General features: G+C 37.8%; 2 protein-coding genes across 2 annotated transcripts in view; both read left to right on the forward strand.

Moving 5' to 3' along the window:
- The first annotated feature begins 1,136 nt into the window (after window positions 1-1,136).
- LOC114051950 (oncomodulin) lies at window positions 1,137-4,034 on the forward strand. Its single transcript, XM_027874373.1, has 4 exons — window positions 1,137-1,197; window positions 1,795-1,927; window positions 2,505-2,614; window positions 4,009-4,034. The coding sequence occupies exons 1-4, from the start codon at window positions 1,137-1,139 to the stop codon at window positions 4,032-4,034; spliced, it is 330 nt and encodes a 109-aa protein (XP_027730174.1).
- A 13,676-nt stretch (window positions 4,035-17,710) lies between these two features.
- LOC114052442 (vacuolar fusion protein CCZ1 homolog) overlaps window positions 17,711-17,961 on the forward strand; it is a 35,160-nt gene continuing 34,909 nt past the window's right edge. Inside the window, exon 1 of the mRNA XM_027875052.1 lies at window positions 17,711-17,902. Coding sequence (XP_027730853.1) covers window positions 17,807-17,902 — 96 coding nt within the window. The 5' untranslated portion in view covers window positions 17,711-17,806. The remainder of the gene's footprint in view (window positions 17,903-17,961) is intronic.

The following is a 17,961-nucleotide window of genomic DNA, read 5'->3' on the forward strand; positions in this document are numbered from 1 at the left end:
AGGAAGGAAGGAAGGAAGGAAGGAAGGAAGGAAGGAAGGAAGGAAGGTAGGAAGGAAGGAAGGAAGGAAGAAAGAAAGAAAGAAAGAAAGAAAGAAAGAGAGAGAGAGAAAGAAAGGAAGGAAGGAAGAAAGAAAGAAGAAAGACAGAAAGAAAAAAGTAAGAAGGAAAGAAAGAAAAAAGTAAGAAAGGAAAGAAAGAAAGAAAGAAAGAAAAAAGAAAGAAAGAAAGAGAAAAAAGAAAGAAAGAAAGACAATTAGGGGGGAAATTTGAGCTCTGGCCATTTGATCCTTGAGAAGGAAACCCAAGAAGTGGTTATTGTCACTTTTAGAATCCTATATAAGGTAGGGTTGGTAACACTGCAAAAGCACATCTGTTTTCTGCTTTCTTCGATTCTTTTTCCTGCTTCTGCTTGGGGAAAATCCAGAAAGGTGAGCAGTGGCCCAAACTCCCCAATTCCAGGCTCTTCCTTCTTATGTTGCATTTGTGCTAAGTAGAACCCTTAGTATACTCAATCCTCCCCCCCCCCAGGAGTTGAGGTCTGTTTGGACTTTTTATCTCTAGGAGATCAGGATAACATTCATTTGATTCTCATACTTGAAGGTAGATAATATACTCTCTTTTGTTTTCTCTTTAAGTTCTGTCACAATATTCCAGGGGGGCAGCTCAAATTGCTTTTGCTTTCATATAGAACATCTGAGGAAGCCCTGTCTTTATTGTAAAAAGTAGGAAACAGTCTAGATAAGTTTGTATTTTTAAATGCAGCCTATTTGTGAATGTTTACACCACACCTATTTTCAAAAGTTGAAAAATAATATGAATTCTTCCATTTCACTTTAGGCATTCTAAGTAATGGGAAATTTAAGTAGGCTCCAAAATCCAATACATTTTCTTCCTCTTTTGGTGTAAATTCTGAAAAAGTGCTAAGAAGAGCGCTCATGATTAACATAGGTATAAAAGACTGGTGCTTTCACAAAACCCACTAGAGTCCTATTTTTATATTTTGTTTCAAAACTTTTAAATTCTGAACAAATAATTGGTTTCATTGGAGTTTCATAGAATATATTTAACTACATGTGTCTGTATTTACTTATTGTAATTCATCACATATCATTTGTTCTATGCAATCAGGTTAAACATGAGCATCACTGATGTCCTTAGCGCTGCTGATATAGCTGCTGCCCTGGAGGAGTGCCAAGGTAAAAGAGAAAAAAATTGTTTTAAATTGTATCAATATAAAGTTTTCTATCCTACAGAAGAAAACAGTAAATCTTAGTCATTTATGCCTCCAGCCCTTTTTTAAATTATGCTTGAATATTTGGAAGATTAAAGCAAAAATTTGCTAATGTTTAGATTAATAATCTAATAGAAAGAGGACCTGAAAATATTATTCTCTTTACAAAGCCAAAATTGCCAAATGAAAAGTGATCCATTCAATCTTTTCCCCCCCATATGGTATTCAACCAAAGTCTTAGCTGAGAATTTTATAACAATGGCTAGTTATATTGTTGTCTTTGACACCAATAAAAAGGAGATAGCATTCTTCAGTGGAGAGATAGTGTGGTCAAAAATCAAGAGAACATGCCACTGACAGGTTCTGTTCTAGAATCTCAGTATGACTTTAGGAACGTCACTTTATTTCTCTATGACTTTTTACTAATGAGAACATACCCACAGTACCAGAATGTGATGAAAAAAAATTTTTTGTAGTAATGTGTAGCTTAGAGCAATTAGCTTAGAGTATTATTGAAACACTCTGATAAACTCTGGGGAGTAATTTTGCCTCTATCCTCCAGACCCAGATTCTTTCAACCATAAAAAATTCTTCGAGACTTCTGGCCTGTCCAAGATGTCTGCTAGTCAGGTCAAGGACATTTTTCGGTTCATAGACAATGATCAGAGTGGATATCTGGATGAAGAAGAGCTCAAGTAAGAGTTTTCCTTTGTCTATATCCCTAATATGTAAGAATTAGAATTTCCTTATTAAATTGTACATTTGAATGTAGAAGAAGACTGTTTTGTCTTTGTGTCTAACTTTGACGGTAGTCATTCGGCTGTATTTTCATAAAAGTACAGAGACAGTCAGTTTACATTTATTAAGCATCTACTATATTCCATAGAAAGTATTAAATAAATGTTACCTAATAATCTTTGCAGAAAATTGTTCATTATCTGGACTATTCTTTTGCTAATGAACATTACAACAGTAGTTGATAACAACCTATCAGGAATAATGTAGAGAATATTCCTGCTAGGGGCAGAAAGTTGCATTAGAACTAGCACATCTGGGACCCTTTCTACAATTCCAAGATTCTTTGTAATAGAAATATTAAGAATTCTTACTTATTTTTAAAGCCCCCACTCATAAAACTCATAAAACCTTTGCCTCCAAAAGGCTTAGTTATTACACTGGGAAGCAGATTTATTAATAGGACCAGAAAAAAAGGAATGCATTGAAGAAAATGGTCTACTAGAAACATGCCATCAATGTTTATTATCCCTCTAGGTTTTTCCTCCAGAAATTTGAAAGTGGAGCTAGAGTCCTGACCAGTTCAGAAACCAAGTCTCTGTTGGAGGCAGCTGATAATGATGGAGATGGCAAAATTGGGGCTGATGGTATGAAACAATTTGCATGGGAAATAAAACCAAACTTCTTACGATGTCTTAGACCCACTATTTGCTGGATACTGTAATGCACTAGGGCAAGAAAGTGCAAGGAATTTCATTTACAGGAATTAATTTCAGATGAGCAGTGGCAGGACTGAATGGATTACACTATGGCCCATTCAAAGAATACTATTGAATTGAAGGCAAAGAAATATTAGTTTTCAGTAAGTCCTTAAAATTTCTTAAGTAATTTTTACTAAAAGTTAGTGTACCAAGTAGCCAAAAGCTAGTCAGTCAGCCAACATTTATTGAATGTCTATTGTATATAAACCACTGCATTTAAATTTTAGCAAAATTATGTGGATGTTTGTATTTCCACTTGACTTTATTGTGTAACTTAAATATTAATGGGACTAAGTGAGAGTATGTAATTATGTATAATTATATAGAGAGTATATAATTATTATATATGTACATGTATACATATATGTTTAAAACAAGTTGAATATAAGTGAGACTTATCAACTCAAGAACATTTGTAGGCTCTTACTGTCATGTTAACTTTAAATATAAAATTGTTGCAAATCTTTTAAAAAAACTATTTTAAATTACAATTTAATAACAACTTGCTAAATGCTGCCACAGTAGCCATTAACAGTGGGTGTGGCTTCCAAAAATGTCTGAAAAGATTAATTTAGGTACTGGGAGAACCAATCTCATTAAACACCCACATACTAGACTTCAAAAGAAGGAAAGCTGTTATTAAAAACAAACCTAATTCCTAGTTTCCACTCTTAATCTTTAGCATCCATTTCTTATAGACTTCTGAGTGATACTGGACCAAATTCACTTTAAGCTTTTAGCATTTAATACTGTTCTCATAAAATGAGAGGATTAGTACAGAGTGAAAGTCCCATCTTAGGGAAACATTTACTCAAAAGAACAATTTCTTGAAGTTGAGAATCTGAACATAAACCTCAGCTACAGAAAGAACAAAAACACTTTTAAGAAAACTAAAAATTAACTGCGCACAAGTAGCAGCAGGAAATTTCCATATTGTTTTATTTTCCAGTGAAGTCATCAGAAAGACAGTTGGGCAGAAAGACAGTTTCAAAATAGGAATATAATAGCTAATCATTGCAAAGCTTTAAATACTTGTTAAATTGTACAGGTCTTGCCTTACCCAATTGATTGGTTAAAAAAAAATCAGTACAATATTTTTATCTTCAATCATTGATTTTTGCATTTCTTCTTTTTTATACTTTCTCTTGGCCTATCTCTTACCTTACGATATCTGACAATTTGTTCTGATTATTTCCTTTCTTCTTCAGAACTCTTTATTAACTATGACATTCTTTAAAGTATCATCTTTACTGACAGTGCTCTTACCTCTTCTATTCTAGAATTCCAAGAAATGGTGCACTCTTAAAGCCCCAAAGTCTATGGAGACAGAAAAAAAAAAGAAAGGGACCAAACTGCAGGAAGGCCTCCATAACCTTATGAATGGGAAATTCCACATTCTATCCCTTATTTTTTTCCTGGCAAGAATCTGTAATTTGCTCATTGCTTTAGTGAGGTAATAAGACAGCAACTAATGACTTTTTTTGATAGCATGTATAGTTCTGATGTCTCCTGTAAGGAACCTCAGCAGACAATGCCCTTAAAAAATCATCCAATAAAAAATAAGTTTTCTCATCTGCTGCTGTGTGGGTGTGTTCTTTCCCAGTAAGTTACAGAAATGATTACAATTTAGATTTCCAAGGTTATTCTTTGGCAATTTCCAGCAAGGTTTCTTGTCTATCAAGCAATAAAGTTGTGATGTAGCCTTAGGATATGTCTGGCATGTGAGCTAACAAGGAAACAAAAATAATTATAAGCAACTGTTATCATTTGATTGGCTCATAAGTATCTTAAGTAAGTGTTATATGTGAATAACAAGGTATTATGGCTGGCACAAAACTACTCTGATATATGTTCCCTGTTGACTAATTTTATGACACAGTAGTGAAAATGTAAAGTAAGAGGACAATCTAAAGACCAGACCACCCAAATGGATAGAGAAAAGGGTAGGACCACTTCAGACTAGAGAATTTAGGTCTTGTCATGTTAGTTCAGTGGGCAAGGGATTAATGCCCTCTACCTCCCTTTCTTGGCCATTCACTACTTTTTTTTTGGCTAGGCAATGGTGTTAGATAACTTACCCAGGGTCATACAGCTAGCGAGTGTTATGTGTCTGAGGCTGGATTTGAACTCAGGTCCTCCTGACTCCAGGGATGGTGCTCTATCCACTGCACCACCTAGCTGCCCCCATTTACTACTTTCCAAGCTAGTGCTTAATACCCCTCAACAGCTAGTGTTGCCATTTAACATGTGAAGCTGAGCTGGGGTATACTGTTACTGTATTTTCAATTAGGGCTAGGGATGGACTACCTCAGCAAAGTAGGGCAGGCAAATCTGCCAAGGCTCTCAGAAGTTTACCAGGCAAACAACTCCCACCATTCTTTTTTCTCACTTTTGGCAAGTGTAAAAAATAGAGGTTATCATTAATGTGGTTAGGCCTAAAGAGTAATAAGAAAGTTTCCTAGTAGTTTTTAGAATATTCTTTTTGCATCATGAAGGGTGTTAAAACATCATGGAAAATTAACAATGAATTCTCTAGATAGTATGGTCACTTGGGAACAGGTCAAGTTTTCTTAACTCATTCCCCAAATTCCTAGTTGGGTAATAGCTCCTAGGATTTTCTGAAATTACAGCATCCAGATTCCTCTATTATTCTTGCACTAAACCACCTTCAGAACACATTTCAGGTCTCCTGGTGAGTAGATCCCTTGTCTCATACTCATTCCAGCATTGGTCCAAACATCAAAGATGCAACTTCTGGAGTATGGTAAATAGTTCCAAAAGATTTATACTCCAGTATTTACTGGATAGGGGAATTTGGGCCACATTGAAGTGAAGATGGGTAGCAGGAGAGTGAAAATAACTGGATAATTTTTACTTCTTATACTCTTCTACACTCTTATCTTTGTCTTTATCCATCCCTAATTTTTCTACCAACCTATTCCCAAGCCATAAAATACCCTTCTATCAGAAAGATTGACTAGATGGATAAGCCTGATTTTTTTCTCTTCCTTTTTTTGTAAGGCTAGCAACAAAGGAGACATGAAAATGCTCAAAAGACAAATATCTCAAAATTTGTCCTAAGGATTCCTGGCCCCTTAAATTAGAAAGACTTTGCCTCAAGTCTTCATCAGCAACATTGGCCCTAGCTCATGCCTTCTTTTCCTACCACCATACTTCTGTTGGCTCAAACTTTCATTTATTTCCCTTTAAAAATTCTTTAGCCTTTTATTATTCTTATGGAGGTATTTCATCTAAAATTCTTTAGCCTCTTTAGCCAACACTTGACTTAAAAGGGACCATTAAAAATAATTCTGAAACCTACCCTTCAAAGAGCTCCTATTAAAGATCTTATTCTTGAACAGTAGCACAGCGTTGACACAAAAAATAATTGTTGTGGGTTCAAAACAATCTTATTGGGTTTGGTTTTAAAGGATCTGTGAGAGAAGCAAGCTATTCACCACCACAGTTATCTGGAATAAGATTGTGGTTTTTATATTTATTTTTCTGTCAGTCAGGGTGACATCTACAAAGGACCAATAACTAGAAATTAAGATTACAGACCTTCCGTTTGCAATATTGTTCTGTCTCGTAGGATATCATTGGATATTGCTGATGTTCTAAAGGGAAAGTCATCAAAGGCATAATCAATCATTCAATAAATATTTATTAAGCACATACTATGGACTAGGTTAAGGGCTAGTGATACTAAGGTGATACAAAAACATGCAAAAAAAAATAGTTCTTGCCTTCAAGGAGCTAACATTCCAATGGGGAAGACGTTAAATTGGTAGAATCTAACTAAAATTCTTAAAGTCTTCTACTGCCAGAGATCTGAAAGATTCTTCACAAATATACTATGACTTGGGGATTTAAATTCACATTAACATTTATTAATTACATAGATAAAATTTTATTAATTACATAGATAAAAAACAAATAAACACAATCTATGGACATTTTTCCTATAACTAATCTATAATTCCCATATAATTAACTTGTCCTCAAGTACTCATGAACTAAAAGAACAACATGCAGTGTTCTTAACTAAAATTTAACAAGCTCTATTTCTACCTTTTGTTAGCTTCCAGTTAAGTTTTTAAAGGGTTTTGTTTTATAGGGTATTTGGCTATAGGCACACATATGGGCTTTCTTAACCTAGTGAGAATGGGAGTAGAATTAGGGTTTGATGTATTACTGCTGAAAGTGGATGAAAGTACAAATGATGATACATTACAAAGTACAGATAAAAATACCTATTAATCTGCAATTTTTAAAAAATTTACTGTTAACAGGAAAGGCTGTTTTTGTAGAAACAACAATACTTCCAAAATATTGAATGAAAGGTGCAATGTTAATTTTTAACAAATTTTAAAATCTCCTGCACTAAATATGCAGATTTCATTTCTAAGATACAGATCTCCTTATGTCATTTTCCCGTTTACCTTTAAAAGTTACCCTTTGCTTTTAGGACAAAAATACAAACTCCTTAGTTAGGCATTTAAAACCCATCACAATTGAACTCCAACACACCTCTCTGGCCTTATTTCATCTTCTTTCCCTTCGTGTATTCCACCTTCCAACCAAACTGTGCTACTAGATGTTTTCTGAAGTTGACATTCCATATTGTGCCTCTCTGCCTTTCATAGGCCATCCGCAATGGCCAGAATGAACTTTCATTCTTTCCCCCTCTCAGATCCTTTGTTTTCCTTCAAGGTTCACTTCAGGTGTGATCATTTATTATTCTTATTTAGAGTGTATTCTTCAAAAGAAAGTGATTCTCTTGAAGGTAGGAACTATTTGCCTTTATTTTATTTTATTTTATTTTATTTTTGGTTTTATTCCTAGAACCAAGCATAGGACTTTGCTCTGGAATAGTCACTTAATAATGGATAATGTTTAACTGATGGAAAGGAAATAATTTAAAACAAATCCTAGTTGAATCAATAGCTTACAATAAAGCCTCTTTTGAAAAAAAAACTGGTTGTAAAAAATGGAAGAGATTATCAACACCTTAACTTTTGAGCAAAAGATAGCTTTGTAGCCATTCATTTTCTGCTTAAAAAAAAAAAATCAGTGAATGGACTCTAAACTCGAGCTAATGAAAACTTATTTTTTTTCTATACTTGAGACTTCTCATTTTTTTTTTTGTGATTCATTGGAATTTTTAAACATCTCCAATGGAAATAATTAAGTGTACAAAATAAAATATATTGAAATAGTCTACTCAGGACAAAAAAGCCAACAATGAAAACTATTCATGATAATCCACAGACAGGCTAAACATATTATATCTGTGAAGAATTCTTTCCTTCATTTTCATGATGAGTTTTTCTTTCATCTATTTTACAGATGACTACTGAACCATCAAAGAGTGACAATTTTCAGCAGTGGAATGATACATTTCTGACTTTTTAGATATTAAGACTCAGAAATCATATATCTCATTACAAAATAATACTTAACCACTGACTTTAAATTTAGACAATAGTGTTTAATTATAATTTTGTCTTAAAATTTGATGGGATAGTTTTTTATTTAATCACTTACTAGCTCAAAATGGACTTGACTCTAATAGTAGTGTTTGGTTTTGGGTTTTTTTTTTAAATCAAGATGATTATATACAAATGTTTAAAATAATTCAAATAGTATCTAGCATTGTACTTCAGTTTCCTAAAAAAAGTGCAAAATTTTAATCTAGGAATGTTCCCAAAATATTCTTTCAATTTAAACTGAAAAGTGTACAGCAGAACAGTAAATATATTCCTAAATATTTGTTTGTTAATCAGGGCTTCTTTATGCTTATATTTAATTTCAAAGACATCTATTCAGCAATTCAATTTTGCATAATAAAGGAATGAGAATCATATTTCAAGCAAAGACCTATCTTATATCTCTTCCGTAAATGTCAAGGTGTGCTATTACTCTGTAAACAGTTAAGAAGATAGGATGAAATTGGAACCAGAAAGACAGTTTCCACCTGGCTTGTTAATTTATTCACTTGAATGATAGTCATTTACATGTTTTCATCATTTCACTCTAACTTTTTTTTTTTTTTTTGGTAAATAGCATTGCAGTTGCCAGAAGTTCAAAGAAAATGAGATTATGTTTTCCTCAGGATATTTGCAATAAATGTAAATAAAATTGTCTTCTCTAGAAATACTTCTGTGACCGATGTTTAAAGTTATCCTTTTATTTTTTTTTACTGCAAATTACAAAAAAGCATCCTGGATCTACTCATGGCCAGGGGACAGTTTAGAAAAAGTTGTGTCTAGTGACTAGTTTCTGGGGAATCAAATGCTTCTACTTCTGAATTACTCAGAAATTTAGGTGCCAAAGCTATACCTATAGTATGTTCCCCCCCTCATTATTTTAGTCAAATGATGATGATGATGATGATGATGGCTAACATTTATATAGTGTTTATTATGTGCCAGGCACTGTGCTAAGTGCGTTACAATTATTATCTCCTTTGATCTTCACAACAACCCCGAAGGTAGGTGCTAATACTATTATCACTGTTTTACAGATGAGGCAACTGAGGCACACAGAGGTTAAATGACTTGCCTGGGATCACACAGCCAGGAAGCATCTGAGATCACATTTGAACTCAGGTCTGCCTAACTCCAGGACTAGCACTCTATCCACTTTGTCACCTAGATGCCTAAAAAAGGAAGACTAATTATTTTATTCAATTGATCAGTTAACTCAGACACAATTAGAAGCCTTATATATTGACACAACCTCAAATACTTAGAAAGTTTCAGAACTTTACGTAGATTTTTCCCTAAGAGAATAAGCACTACCCTGAACACGAGCGGAAGATCCTCATCAGCATATCTGGATTCTTTGTCAATAATAAAAGGCAAAATTGTTCCTAAAGTAACTAAGCAGGGTAAGCACTAGGCAAAATTTGTTTTGGGTGCCCTTCCACTTTCCCTTTCTACAGATCCCAATCTCCACTGCTTCCTAAGACCCAAGTACCACAGGTATTCATGTTTCCTCTCCTGTCTCCCTAGACAGTTGGCTATCCATTTAACTAATCCTTCTCTCCTGACAAAACTTTCCTGCGTTGTATCTCATTTGTTCAGGGCTGTTGCTAGGTGAGTGGATAATCTGATAAATGTATTTATTAGTATTAATATATCAACTCACATTTAACAACACTTAATAGTTTAATATGTTAGTACTCAGAAGCATTTGGATTGTATTGTGTAAGATTCCTGAAAAAGAAATGTCTTAATACAAAGTGATGAAGTTCTAATGGTTGAATTCTAAATATCCCAGCAATCTGTAATTTGTTTTGGGGACAGAGCTAACTTTTACAGTATGTACCTTAAACACACTAATACTGGCCCAAACTATGACTTCTAATTGTCACATATGAAAACATCTTGAAATCAACTTAAAACAGAAGTTGACTGGAATTTAACCAATGAGAGGATTCTGAGAAGATGGTGGAGTAGGTCAGAAAACTTTCAGCACTTTAAACACACACACACACACAGAACTTGGCCTCAGAGCAGCAGAAATAAGCATGGAGTAAAGCAGCTGGCCTCCTAAGGCAATCTGAGAAGACCCCAGGAAATTCCTGACATCCTGGGGCGCCTGAGCAAAGTGCAAACACCTCCAGCCTGACTGCGGAATCAACAAACAGCAAGCCCTGGAGGCAGCTGGATTGAGAGACAGCCTCAGGCTTAGAAACTTTCATTATACAGTGTGGGGGTCTGATAGCTGAGTAGGAGGAAAGTGAAGGACCTTCCATTGCTGAGGGATGCAAAGCACAGCTGTGCTGACCAGACATCCTAGGCGGTGACAGTGGGGAGGGATAAGGAGCTGGCACACACCTGGTGAGTGCAGGAGTGAGGAGCAGGGACCCTGTTGGCTGTGGACACTTGCAGGAGAGCACAGTCCCTGGTTTCAGTTCCAGAGTAGAGAGGACAATTGTAGTTTGCAGCCCCCAGAGGGAAGGTGGGAGCAAGATCAATTGCGGGACAGTGGGTCTGGGAGCCCTAGATGTGGCTTAGGAGTGAAAAGGAGAGCCCAAGTTTGGGTCCTGAGACAGACCTCAGAAAATAACAGTAAGAAGGACTTGAGACTTCCCTATGAATTCCAGAGGGTACAGTAGAAGGTCTAGGTGGAGTAAGGATGAAACTTTGGGGTGGGAGAGCTAAGGAATGAGGAATTTGGTGGAAGAGGGTGTGGAATGGGGTTTGTCAGATGTTCTACAGGAGTTCAGAGTCACCGAGATGTAAAGGATATGTATGACCAGATGTGAGAATGTCCATCCTTAAGTGGAGAGCACCACTCGTCTACCTTCAAAGGACAAGAGTAGTAGGAGATAGCAGGCCTGAAGTCAAAGAATAAGCTGTGGCTGATGAGAAAAGCAGAAGTTAACACCAGGAGTTTGTGTGGTTTTTGGCTATGATGGGAAAAAGTAGACAATGAAAAAAAAATAAGATCACTGCTTAGTTCCTATTTTACTTCTATTTCCTCTGCCAAGAAGAATGACGGACTAGAAACGACAGAACAAAAAGCAAAACAAACAAAATATAGTTGAGAAGTTCAAATCCAGGTGATCCACAGAGACTACATCCTAGGCTACAGAAGAAACTGGTAAAGGTAATTGCTGGGTCACCATCAGAGATCACTGTGATGAAGTGTTACTGGGGGACTTTGTCTTTGTTCAGTCGTTCATTTGTATCTGACTCTTTGTGACCCCTTGGACGATAGCTTGCCAATGCTGTCCTTGGGGTTTTCTTGGCAAAGATACTGGACTGGTTGCCATTTTCTTCTCCAACAGATGAAGGTAAACAGAGGTGAATGACTTGCTCAGAATAACACAACTACCAAGCATCTGAGGCCAGATTTGAACTCAAGAAGATGAGTCTTCCTGACTCCAGGCCTGGCATTCTATCTATTGCATCACCTAGCTGCCCCTGGGCAGGGGTGGGGGTGGGGTGGACTGAAGAACAGCAAATGTTTCTGAAAAGGGGAAGAGTGAAATTGGCAAACTACAGGCCAATGACCTTGACTTCAATTCCAGGAAAATTCTAAAATGTATTTTTAAAGAGGTTAGTGAACCTCTTAGTGAACTTTGAAGGGAAAAAAGCAGTCATTACAAATGTGCAGCAAGGCTTCAACAGGTATAGGTCATGGCAAACCAACCTTATTTCCTTTTTTGAAAGAGGCACTAGACTTATACATTAAGGGAATGCTCTAAATGCAGTTTGCCTAAACCTTAGTACCTAAGCACTGATATTGTTCCCGTGCTTTTTTTTTTTTCATGAAAAAGATAGAGCTAAGCAGGAGAGTGAGTAGGAGATGGCAACCAGAAATGTGAAGAGCCTTAAGTTAATGCTATACAAATATGAAGAGAAGGAATTGCTTAGCCTGGAAAAAAGAAGATTTATGGGAGCATGAGGATCATACTAATTATTTTCAAGTATTTGAAGGGTTGTTATGTTATGGTGGGATTAGACTTGTTCTGCTCTAGCCTAAAAGGCCAAATTAAGAAACAATGGGTAGATGCTATAAAGAGGCAAATATAGGCTTGATATAAGGCAAAACTTCCTAACAATGAGAGTGTGCTTTGGAAGGTAGGGGACTCCTTCATTTGAGGTCTTTAAGCAAAGGCTGACTGGCTACTTAAGTGATTCTTTTTCAGCTACAGAACAAAAGATCAAAGGATTTTACATTAGATAGCACCAGAGTTCTCTTCCAACTTTGAAATCCTGTGATTATATTTTTACCATAATTAGGATATGCTTTTAATAAACTAAATTTTGGTTCATAAGGCCATGACATCATAGGAAGGTAGTGAGGAAGTCAGAAACTGAGAAAGTGTTAAATCTCTGAGCATTTAAGGGATACGTTCAGTCATTTTTTAAGTCATGTCTGACTCTTTGTGACCCCATTTGGGGTTTTCTTGATAGAGATTCTGAAGTGGTTTACCATTTCCTTCTCCAGCTCATTTTACAAATGAGGAAACTGAGGCAAACGGGGTTAAGTGACTTGCTCAGGGTCAGTCATACAACCTAGTGTCTGAGGCCAGATTTGAACTCAGGAAGATGAGTCTTCCTGACTCCAGGACTGGCGCTCTATCTACTGCACCACCTAGCTGCCTTATGGGATATGTGATAGATACCAAAAGAAAGTTTAGAGGTTTAACTTGTGGTAACAGAATTCTAAGAATTCCTTCCATATATTGGAAATGAGTAAAACCAAATTTCCATGGCCATTGATTGAATCACTAATCTCCGCCCACTATCTCACAAATGTATGCCAGTGGTCTCAAGAAGGACAACCACAACTTCAATTCAAATTCTTATTATTTTTCTTGTGGAATACCGCAGTAGCCTTTCATTTGGTCTCCTTACTTCAATCCATCATCCACTCAGCTGTCAAGATGATTTTTTTCTAAAGCATAGGTCTGACCGTATCAACTGCTATTTGGTGAATCCTAGTGGCTCCCTATAACCTCCAGGATCAAACATAAAGACCTTTGTTTGGCATTTATAGCTCTACACAAACTGGTCCCTTCTTACCTTTCTAATCTTACTCCCGTGGTGTCAAACACACAGCCTGCAGGCTGCGTGCAGCTCACAACACTCCTAAGGGCCATTGAACCAGATTAAAATATAATTGGGAAATATTGAACAAAATAATAAAAATATAATAAAACAAAGATAATATTACATTTTTAAAACTAGGTCGGTATGCAACCTATAGGGAACCTTATGTGCTTATCTATTGGAGATTGTCACCACTTCCTTACTCGACTCTACAAATTCTAAGATCTAGCTATATTGGCTAGATCTTACAGTTCCTCCAACATGACACTTCATCTCCACCTCCCTGCCATTATACTGGCTGTACCCCATGCCTGGAGTGCTTTGGCCCTTCACCTTGACTCATTTCCCTGGCTTCCTTCAGGATTCAGTTCAATCCCACCCTCTGCATCCTGTTGATGCCTCTCCTTTTCAAATTACTTTAATATACTCTGTATATATCTGGTATGTATCTGTGTAATAGATGAGGGTGTCTTTGTGTAGCTTGAAAAGGAGCACAAGAGATATCTCTAGCCTCTTTTCTTCCCACCTTACTCCAAGGGAGACTTATTCCTGACAGGAGAAGCAGAAGGTTGGGCCAGAAGCTTGACCCTTTTGCTCTCCTCAAAGAGCATCTCCTCTAATGGGCTTGAATTTTATCTATCTACTCCCGTAAATACTGTTAGTCTAGGGGATATTGTTTTCAGGTTCAGGCTAAACTTCTGATTGCTGTTCATTAATGAGGAAAAGGAGGACCCAAGTTTTATACATAGAGCTTGACTTCCTTCCCACCATTTTGTAACTCCCTTCAACCTCTGCTCGATTCAATCAATTCTGGTTATCGCTGAAGGATTCATCTTGTCAAAACAGTGGATGAGAAAAGGGAAGATAGAAGAGAAAGTGACAAGAAACACAAATACTAGTGGCCTGCTGCTTCTGGAACCTCCACCTAGTGACCTGGCATCATGACTATGCTTTTTAGAGGTTTTCTTGTCATAGATCCAGTTCTATAATGAACATACATAGCAAAGAAACCCATTTATCCAAGTTGATAGCAAAAGTGAAATCAGAAAAAGAAAAAGAAATAGAAGAATATATATGTATATATGTGTGTGTATATATATATACACTAGTCAGTATATATGTATATATACATATAATATACATACACATATGTGTGTGTGTATACCTGTCAGTATAGAGTGAAGGAGCTCTCTTACTGAGAATATATATGTATATATGTGTGTGTATGTGTATACACTAGTCAGTATATATGTATATATACATATAATATACATACACGTGTGTGTGGGTATGTGTGTGTGTATACCTGTTAGTATAGAGTGAAGGAGCTCTCTTAGTGAGAGTAAGGTAACTGAGCTCAACCTAGAGAATCCCAGATCCCACCCAAAAGGAAATTCCCCGAAGTCTGTAGTGTAGCAAGCTAGGGATGAGGGCATGATGGAGGCTGCTAGCTTTTCTCATATAGTCTTCTTCCCAAAGCTGTCTTCTTCTTCCTTCAGCATCAACCTGAAGTGGGATTGGCATTGTCCATCTTCACCTTCTTTCTCAAAGCTGGAAGACAGAAGCACTGAAGCAACTGAGGCAGCCCAAAGAGACTGAAGAGTTCTCCTCTCTCCCCCTCTCCAACTCTGCCCAGCCCCAGGGCATTGATCTCTGCCAATGACGAAAAAGTCCCATACCAATGGGCTTTAGGATTTGGGTCAGACCTAGTTATCATTAGAATGGATGCTTCTTGAGGGCAGGGATTGCTTTTTGCCTTTCTTTGTATCCATAGTGCTTAGCACAGTGCCTGGCACTTTGGAAGTACCATAATAAATAAGTGCCTAATAATAATTGACTGACTGAGGTTCAGTTATTACATCTTGTCAACTTAGCCTTAATAATGTTTCTCAGTTAAGCCTCCTCTTCCATGGTGAAACAGCATCATTTAGTGAAAAAAAGACAAGGCTGGAAATCAGACCAGTGACACTGCACCTCAATTCTGATCCATCAGATATAGATAATAACACCTTTCCTACACGGAAAGGCAAAAGAATTTTGTTAAAAGAATCAAAGAAAACAATTGATATGAAAGTTCTTTGAAAATGAATTAAATCAGGGGCTCCTAGGTGGTGCAGTGGACAGAGCTCCAGCCTTGGAGTCAGGAGGACCTGAGTTCAAATGTGGCCTCAGACACTTAACACTAGCTGTGTGACCCTGGGCAAGTCACTTGACTCCGATTGCCTCACCAAAAAAAAAAAAAAAATTTAAATCACTATGCAAATGCAATACATTACTTGCACTGCCACTGACTTAACCCAGGTTTCTCATCACTTCAGCCTGGACTACAGAATTTGAGAACTGAAAAGAACCTCCAGGGCCATTGTAGTCCAGCCTAAACCAGAAAGATATTCCCAATATAATACACTTGACAAGTGGCTCCAATTTTCTGATTTCTTTGATTAATTCTGCATATCACTGAGGGATACCTAATGGCCTGGCATCATGACAATCTGATTAATCTACTTTTTAGAGGTTATGCTACTATGCATCTAAATACATTAGATTGAAAACTGATTGAAAAAAAATTTCTAAATCCTTTTAGGAACCACTGGGAAAACACTATGAATGACTAACCATATTGACAACTTCAATTCCCATAGAAATAAGTATCCAGTCTAAGACATCTCCAAAAGTCTCATGATGGAAAATGCTATACACACCTAGAGAAAGAACTATGGAATTTGAATGCAAATCAAAGCATACTATTTGCTCTTTTTTTTCTTCTTCTGTTTTGTTTTGTTTCTTCTTTCTTGTGGTTCCTCTGATTGGTTCTAATTCCTCTTTACAACATGACTAATGTGAAAATATGTTTAATAGGAATGTATATGTAGCACCTATATCAGATTGCTCAACATCTTGGGGAGGGAAAAGGGGAGGAAGAGGGAGAAAATTTAAAACTCAAAAGCTTATGGAAGTGAATGTTGAAAACTAAAAATAAATTAATATTTAAAAAAAGAAAAGAAATATCTTACTTTTGCCAATGGCAAAAAAAAGAAAAGAAAAAGAAATAAGTATCCAGGAGGGCTGTGAGGCTTAATTATTCAGTGACCCTGACTCTCTTTATCCTCCAACATCTCCCAATCCCTTCTTCCATCTTCTGCTTCTGTACCCTAGAATTATCTTTATGAAATAAGTAAGAAGCTCCCCTTCCAACGTCCCTAAAATTCAGCTTCTCAGATCTACCTATCCTGCCTCAAAACCTCTTTGCTGATTTCTAATCTCACATGCCTTTCAGATATCCCAACTATATGTTCAGTAGACATCTTAAACTCAATTATGTCCTACAGCTCAAGTCCCATCATGTCAAATACACCCCTCAATAAACTCCAGTGGGTTCCTATCACTTCCAGGAGCAAATACAAAATGCTCTGTTCAGCATTCAAAGCCCCACATAACCTAGACCCCTCCTACCTTTGCAGGTGTCATAACCTCCCAACACGTACGTACTCTTTGATGCAGTGACACTGGCCTCTGGGCTGTTGCATGAACAAGACACTCCCTCTCTGGTCTGGCTATCTGGTTATCCTCCATGTCCTCCCCCTCTGTCCTCCCTGGCTGCTTTTAAGTCCCATTTAAAATTCCACCTCCTACAGGAAGCCTTCCCCAACCCCCAGCACATCATAGGCACTTAATATCTGTTTACTGAATTGAAGTGAGTTGTGAGCTAAGGTAGAAGAAGTCACATTTGTTATAGGCTGGCTTGTCCCTGAAGGGTGACAGGTGGCAGTGGTGGTGGTGGTGGCAGGATGTCATGATAAGGAGGGAAGGGAGAGAGGAGCTAAGGTTCAGCCTATTCATTAACCTGACAAGTCTAAGGCGACAGTGGTACTGGAATAAGTATGAGGGGACCCAGGTGCCAATCTCATCCCTGCTTTTTACTGCCTCTGTAACCATGAGCGAGTCATTTAATTCTTCTTGGCCTCAGTTTTCCTATCTGTAAAATAAGGCTCTACAGTTCCGTCCAGCTCTAGTTCTATGATCTTATGACTCCCTGGGATTTAGATGTTCCAGCGTATTTAGGGGCTTCAGTTTCCTCATCTGTAAAATGGGATGAGAGGGGTTGGGGGGAATACCATGACTTCCAAGATCCCTTCCAACTCCAAATCTAGGGCCCTACGTAGCCCCGCCTCTTAGGGGCGGGCAGAAAGAGGGGAAGGGGCGGGGATATAGAAACTGAAAAAGAAGGGCGGAAAAAGGGCAAAAGCAGCTTCACAGATAGATGAGCCGAGGGGAGATTACTTCCGGGCCACCCACGACTTTTTCCGGAGCCGCTGCCTGAGTAAAGCGGAAGTGTCCCGGACTGAGGCACCTGGCTTTAGAAAGAGGAGGAGGAGGTGAAGGAGGAGGGAGGAGGAGGAGGAGGAGGAGAAGGAGGAGAATCCTGGTCTTTCCGCAGGGCTCGGGCTCGCCTGAGGACGCCGGGGGGTCAGGGCTTCCTGTCCTCCCCCGCCCCGGAGGCCCGGGGATGGCGACGGCGGGGGCGGCTCAGGAGAAGCAGTTTCCCCCGGCGCTGCTGAGCTTCTTCATTTACAATCCCCGCTTCGGCCCCCGGGAAGGAGAGGTAGCAGGGGGCGAGGGGGTCTGTCTCGTCTGTAGGCCTGGGGCGGAGGTGGGGAGGGC

The sequence above is a fragment of the Vombatus ursinus genome, unplaced genomic scaffold (genome assembly GCF_900497805.2).
Source record: "Vombatus ursinus unplaced genomic scaffold, bare-nosed wombat genome assembly UNPS02014807.1, whole genome shotgun sequence".
Classification (NCBI taxonomy): Eukaryota; Metazoa; Chordata; class Mammalia; order Diprotodontia; family Vombatidae; genus Vombatus; species Vombatus ursinus.

Excerpts from the sequence above, each read along its gene's own strand:
- LOC114051950 (XM_027874373.1), top strand. The coding sequence starts at position 1,137 with ATGAGCATCACTGATGTCCTTAGCGCTGCTGATATAGCTGCTGCCCTG. Across the intron at positions 1,928-2,504 it reads CTGGATGAAGAAGAGCTCAA|GTTTTTCCTCCAGAAATTTG; the intron begins GTAAGAGTTTTC and ends TTATCCCTCTAG. Across the intron at positions 2,615-4,008 it reads TGGCAAAATTGGGGCTGATG|AATTCCAAGAAATGGTGCAC; the intron begins GTATGAAACAAT and ends CTTCTATTCTAG.